Source organism: Brassica rapa, unplaced genomic scaffold (assembly GCF_000309985.2).
Source record: "Brassica rapa cultivar Chiifu-401-42 unplaced genomic scaffold, CAAS_Brap_v3.01 Scaffold0571, whole genome shotgun sequence".
Lineage (NCBI taxonomy): Eukaryota > Viridiplantae > Streptophyta > Magnoliopsida > Brassicales > Brassicaceae > Brassica > Brassica rapa.
Window position 1 is genome coordinate 54,316 of NW_022610511.1, and position 7,394 is coordinate 61,709.

Sequence of the window (7,394 nt, forward strand, 5' to 3'; positions counted from 1 at the left end):
AAACATGAAATAAAAACCATAGTTTAAAAATAACCTAAGGTGGAACCGTGATACATCATCTAAGGTTTATGTAAGTAACTTGTGGCCTCATTAAAAACCTTCCTTTGGAAAACCCAATGGGACAAAACCAAAGGCTAGGAAAAGAGCACACACAAGCACTTGCTTAGATGATGATCAGTTTGAAACCATTGCTTGAATGGTGATAAGAGTGTCTTGATTGATCAAACGTCCATCAAGACCGTCTTCTTGCTTCCATGAGATCATAAGTAGACTTCCAACAGCTTCTTTGAGTCTTCTAGCTTTGGCGCGAGTGATGGGACCTGGTGGAATGACTAAGGCATCATCTTCTTCCCTTGATTGGTCTTTGAACTCTTTATCTCCATCCTTATGCCGGTCCATGATCATATCATCCCCTCCCTCTTGAAAAGGATTTGTCCTCAAATCTGGCTCATCTGCAAAATAAGGAACCAAGTCAGTGATATTAAAACTATTGCTCACATCATACCTTCCTTGGAGATCCAGCTTGTAAGCATTGTTGCCGATTTTCTTTATGATCTCAAATGGTCCATCAATCCTTGGCATGAGCTTGGATTTCCTCTCATTAGGAAATCTTTCTTTCCTTAGGTGAATCCAGACTTGATCACCCACTTCAAAGACTCTTTCACGCCTCCCCTTGTTTGCTTGTTTGGCATATTGCTTAGTCTTCTCTTCTATGTTGCGCCTTGCTTGTTCATGAAGTTGTTGTACCTTCTCTGCCTTCTTCTTGCCATCAAGACTAACTCTTTCACACTCAGGTAAAGGTATTAGATCCAAAGGAGAGATGGGATTGAACCCATAAACAATTTCAAATGGAGAAAACTTAGTAGCAGAATGCACAGCATGATTATATGCAAATTCACAATGAGGCAAACAATCTTCCCATGATTTCAAGTTCTTCTTTATAATTGCACGCAAGAGTGTACCAAGAGTTCTATTAACTACTTCAGTCTGACCATCAGTTTGTGGGTGACAAGTAGTAGAAAATAATAGCTTAGTGCCTAGTTTAGACCAGAGAGTTTTCCAAAAGTAGCTTAGGAACTTAGTATCTCTATCAGATACAATAGTCTTAGGCATGCCATGTAAACGCACAATCTCCTTAAAGAACAAGTTAGCTACATGCAATGCATCATCAGTTTTATGACAAGCAATGAAGTGTGCCATCTTAGAAAATCTATCAACTACCACAAAGATTGAATCTTTACCAGTACGAGTTCTAGGCAATCCAACAATGAAGTCCATAGAGATATCATTCCAAGGATGATAAGGGATGGGTAAAGGCGTGTACAAACCATGGTTTTGGACTTTGGACTTAGCTTGTTTACAAGTTGCACACCTTTCACAGAGTCTTTCCACATCTCTTTTCATCCGCGGCCAGTAGAAGTGATCCTGCAAGGTCTTGAGAGTTTTTGCGACACCAAAATGTCCCATGAGGCTTCCTCCATGAGATTCCCTAACAAATAAATCTCTCAAAGAACAATTAGGCACACAAAGTCTATTATCATAGAAAAGAAATCCATCCTGCCTAAAGTAATGTCCAGCAGCAAATTTCTCACAAGACTTATAAGCATCTTTAAATTCAGGATCATTCTCATACATTACTTTAATCTGCTCAAATCCTAATAGCTTAACATCAAGAGTGTTCAAGAGAACATACCTTCTGGATAGTGCATCAGCAACTATGTTTTCCTTACCTTGTTTATACTTGATGACATAAGGAAATGTCTCAATGAACTCAACCCACCTTGCGTGTCTCTTGCTGAGTTTGTTTTGGCTTTTAAGGTACTTGAGAGACTCATGATCAGTGTGAATGACAAACTCCTTGGGCCATAGGTAATGCTGCCATGTCTGCAAAGCCCTTACCAAAGCGTAGAGTTCCTTGTCATAAGTAGCATAGTTGAGAGTCGCTCCTCCTAGTTTCTCACTGAAATATGCTATGGGTCTCTTCTCCTGCATAAGAACAGCACCAATTCCAATTCCTGAAGCATCACATTCAATTTCAAAAGTTTTATTGAAATCAGGAAGTATAAGAAGAGGGGCATTAGTAAGCTTCTCTTTTAGGCATTGAAAGGCAAGTTCTTGTGCTTCTCCCCATTTGAATCCAACTTCTTTCTTGATCACCTCAGTCAATGGAGCGGCTATGGTGCTAAAATCTTTTACAAACCGTCGGTAGAAGCCAGCTAATCCATGGAAGCTTCGCACTTCACTGATGGTTTTAGGAATCGGCCACTCTTGTATTGCTTTCACCTTCTCTTGATCTACCTTTACTCCATCTGCACTCACAACAAAGCCTAGAAAAACCAAGTGATCCGTTCCAAAAGTACACTTCTTAAGGTTAGCAAAAAGAGATTCCTTTCTAAGCACATCAAGAACAGCTCTAAGATGTCCTATATGATCATTAAAGCTCTTACTGTATACAAGGATGTCATCAAAGTATACCACAACAAATATGCCAATGAATGATCTAAGAACATGATTCATTAATCTCATGAATGTACTAGGTGCATTGGTTAATCCAAATGGCATGACTAACCACTCATAAAGACCATGTTTAGTTTTGAATGCAGTTTTCCATTCATCTCCTTCTTTCATCCTAATCTGATGGTATCCACTTTTCAAATCAATCTTAGAAAATATGCAGGAACCATGCAATTCATCAAGCATATCATCTAATCTAGGAATAGGATGGCGATACTTTACAGTGATGTTGTTGATGGCTCTACAATCAACACACATGCGCCAGCTTCCATCTTTCTTAGGCACAAGAAGCACTGGAACTGCACATGGGCTCATGCTCTCACGGATATGCCCCTTTGCCATCAACTCCTCAACTTGTTTTTGCAGTTCTTTAGTCTCCACGGGATTAGTCCTATAAGCTGGCCTATTTGGAAGTGTAGAACCAGGAACAAAATCAATCTGATGCTCAATCCCTCTAAGAGGTGGAAGACCAATTGGATTATCTTCAGGAAATACATCTTCAAATTCCTGTAAAAGACACTTAATTTCACTCGGATATACCGGTGTTGGGTCAGTAACATTCAAAAGAGACTCTTTAAAGATAAGTAAAAGAATAGATTGATGAGCATTGAGAGTTCTTTTGATTTCACCCGATTTGGCATAGAGACTATGCTGCTTCTTTGATTCAGGTTTGAGGTCTATTTCTTTCTTCTTTTGTAGCTGCAGTTGATCTTGATGAACTTCCTTTGGTGTTAGAGGAACCAGCACAGTCTTCTTTCCTTTGAACTCAAACGTGTGCTTGTTGGTGTAGCCATCATGTATCACTCGTCTATCTGATTGCCATGGCCGACCAAGAAGGATATGTCCAGCTTCCATAGGCAATACATCACAGAGAACCTCATCCTCATACCTTCCAATTGCAATGGGAACCGAAACCTGACTAGAAACCCTCATTTCTCCTTCTTCATTCAACCATTGAAGCCGGTAGGGCTTTGGATGTTTCTGTACTTGGAGGCCAAGCTTCTTTACCATAGTTTCACTAGCTACATTCACACAACTTCCTCCATCAATGATAAGACTACAGACCTTTCCTTGCACAAGGCACCGAGTGTAGAATAGATTCTCTCTCTGTTCTTGCTCTTCAGCTTTACTTTGCAAACTCAAAGTTCTTCTAGCCACCAATAACCTTCCTTTCACGGGTTCTTCTTCATATTCTTCTTCAATAAGCGCCTTACACTCAGACTCTGAAAGCTCATCCTCAGATTCATACTCTCCATTCTCAAGAAGAATCATGATTCTTTTATTGGTGCACTCATTTGCATAATGGCCTCTACCCTGACACTTAAAGCACTTAACATCTCTAGCTCTTGCACTTGAAACCTCGGCCTTTCCTTTATCCTTGCTGTAAAAGGAATTTGGCTTTGAGTCTTCTTTCAGTTGCGGTTTGCTTTCCTTTTGATAGCTAGACTTTTCTTCTTTAGTTCCCTGAAGTCTGGTGTTGTAACGAGAATGAGAATGGCCCTTCCTCTTAACTTGTTGCTCAACTAGTATAGCTTTGTGAAGCATCTCTTCTATCTCCACATAGTGCTGCATCTCAACATTATCTTGTATCTCTCGGTTGAGACCTCCTAAGAACCTAGCCATAGTAGCTTCTTTATCTTCAGAAACACGAGCTCTCAGCATCAACAGCTCCATGTCTTGATAGTATTCTTCAACAGATCGAGATCCTTGGGTGAGTCTTCTTAACTTCTGGTGCAAGTCGCGATGATAGTGATTTGGCACAAATCTTTTACGCATGAGAGCCTTCATCTCGTGCCATGTTTCAACGGGATACTCTTGGTTAAGTCTCCTGGTAGTCACAAGCTGGTCCCACCAACTCAGCGCATAGTCATGGAACTCAGTTGCTGCTATCTGAATCCTTTGGGCATTGGTGTAGTGCTTACAGTTAAACACCAACTCCATCTTCTTTTCCCATTCCAAGTAAGCATCCGGATCAACTTTGCCATGGAAAGGAGGTATCTTCAGCTTTAAACCAGCAAGATCATCTCTGTAAGTTCTCCTTTCATCATGATCTCTTCTATGTCTCCTTCTACTATCTCTAGAAGAGGAACTGCTGTGCGTGGCTCGGTTACGCTCATAGTAGTGGTCTGTTTCTTGTGATTCAGCATGCTCTCTCGGGGTTTCATCACGTCTTTCTCGTCTAGACTCATTGCTATGACCTTGGCCCGTAGCTTGCCTTATCTCTTGCCTTATTTCATCGCGAAGTTCCTTCATACTGCTCTTGATCATATCAGCAACGGTAGTGATCATCGTTTGGTTTAATTGCTCAGTCATCTGATCTCTCAATAACTTGTTCTGTCTCACGAGTTCTGCTTCATCTTCCGACTCTCTCACCATGGTACCTGATTCAGAAAACACTCAAACAAGTAAGATGTTCACAAGAATCAAATCAGAACAATTAGTCGACGCGGAAACAACTTTCAAAAGATTCAAAAGATAGAAAACTTGCAGATCACGGATCAGAGAATTCAAATCGACAAGACTAAGATTAGATCTATCAATTTTGGATTTATGCAGATCAGATTCAAGACAAATAAGAACAGATCTATCACAGAAACAACACAAATCAAGTTATTCAGCAAGTGATTCGACAGATCAAGCGATTCGATTACTTCCTTCACACGGATCGGATGAGTTTGATTCAAAATATGATAAGAACACTTAGATCTAATAGGATTCAACACAGACGATTAGCAATCAGGTGATATGCTACTCAGATGATACGAGAAACAACAACAGATCGCAGATCTATCAATGGTAATCAAAGAAGTTGAAAAGTTTATTTGAAACAGAAGAGAAATCGAAAACTTCCCAATCCAAAGCAGCTCTGATACCACTTAATGAACTCCTAGGATGCTTCTTTGGATTGAATTGGATAGATCCTTGTATAAACGAATCAGAGACTCAAGTTTATCAAGGTGATGGATCGTTTGGTGACACAAAGAGTTGCGGAATGGCTCCTTGATACTCCTAGATGACTAACTTGGATATTACACACCAAAATAGACACCCTTAGTTGTTGGATATGACACACCAACGAGATTCACTCAAGACTTGATGAGAAGTAAAGAGAGAACAAAGAAATCTGATAGATTTGTAGAAAAAGGATTGTGTTTAAAAGAGAGAACGCAAACACACTTATATAGAGAAGTATGGAACAGGCTCCATATTCTCGAGATCATTAAAGGGAACAGGCTCCCTTGGAACTACAACAAAGACTAAAGACTTATTCAAATTCGAAAAGAGTTTTTAAAACATGAAATAAAAACCATAGTTTAAAAATAACCTAAGGTGGAACCGTGATACATCATCTAAGGTTTATGTAAGTAACTTGTGGCCTCATTAAAAACCTTCCTTTGGAAAACCCAATGGGACAAAACCAAAGGCTAGGAAAAGAGCACACACAAGCACTTGCTTAGATGATGATCAGTTTGAAACCATTGCTTGAATGGTGATAAGAGTGTCTTGATTGATCAAACGTCCATCAAGACCGTCTTCTTGCTTCCATGAGATCATAAGTAGACTTCCAACAGCTTCTTTGAGTCTTCTAGCTTTGGCGCGAGTGATGGGACCTGGTGGAATGACTAAGGCATCATCTTCTTCCCTTGATTGGTCTTTGAACTCTTTATCTCCATCCTTATGCCGGTCCATGATCATATCACATCAGGTAAGTCACTTCTGAGCAGTTTCTCCAATTCTCCAACATCCTTTCTATCTTCAGGGTAGGAAATGGGCAGACACATAGATAGGATTTGGGACTGGGCAATCTCCACGGTTCAGGAATATCCATCTTGGGAGGCTCTGTAAAACGTGGGCAATGCCTTCTTCTTTGTCTTAGTTTTATGATGGACAGAGATCACCTCTTGTGTACCTGAAACATCACTCAAACTCCAGCAAGAATCAGACCACACACACTAGGATCAGCCCTTGATAATTCACCAAGTCTGATCCCAATGTTTTAAAAAGAAATATGCAATGAACAGAATCTAAACAACTCATTCAGTTCAACTCCATGCATACTAACATCACTAACTGCTCAGGTATGATAACTCATCAATAACAAGGCAATTAGGCTCTTTTTATGAATTTTAAAGACAATAAACAGAGACTAAACAACTCATCTAATCATCTTGAACAATATATATAATGCAATACAAGATCAGGAGGCTCTCCTAGACCTTTATCAATGCAACAAGACAATGACAGTAGCTAACCAATCGCCTAGCACAATACAAACAGAAACAATTAATCTAGGACAGGAACTAAACAATACCATGCTAGACAACTCCTAGAAATAATTTAAGAAACAGAGCAACACACACAATTTAAGTATCATGGGACAGAAACTAGGTTCAACAACTCTAGCAACTTGAACCTGTCCCAAGGATACCAAACACACCACTCAACACAACCAGACATAACTACTCAAGCTCTTATTAAAGGTAGGAGGTTAACTTACAAACAAGGAACCTGAGCTGGTTCCTTGAACCTCCAAGGCACACTGTTCACTTGAACTTGACAGATTTGGAGTTTGGGATCTCTACCCCACGCCATTTCCTTGTGTGTGCTTTCCCTTTAGACCACTCATGCTTAAGACCCCTCCTTTCTTCCTGATTACCAGGCGCCACCTTCTGGCACACAGTGAGAGACTCCATTTTGGGAAGAACTTGAAAATACCTTGTACAGACTTGGTTTGGAGCATTGCTTGCCAAACAGCTCCAAAACCTTCTTTCTCCAAGAGATCTCTTCAGGCTGAACAGGAGAAAGGATGATAGACCTTGGGAAGTCTCTGGACACGCCATGTTTAGTCTTCTTCCTCTTGAAGAGATTGAACAGCTGGC

The 7,394-nt window shown here is 40.2% G+C and overlaps 1 protein-coding gene across 1 annotated transcript; it reads right to left on the minus strand.

Annotated features, from left to right (window-relative positions):
• Positions 1 to 270: 270 nt before the first annotated feature.
• LOC117130583 lies at positions 271 to 5,536 on the minus strand (the record flags this gene model as incomplete). The annotated part of the gene is made up of 6 exons (XM_033283351.1): positions 4,492 to 5,536; positions 3,319 to 4,431; positions 2,775 to 3,021; positions 1,690 to 2,327; positions 789 to 1,557; positions 271 to 635 (listed from the first exon to the last, which is right to left on the minus strand). Coding segments are annotated over exons 1-6 (3,531 nt in total), but the record flags the coding sequence as incomplete, so codon positions are not given.
• Between the last annotated feature and the right edge of the window lie 1,858 nt (positions 5,537 to 7,394).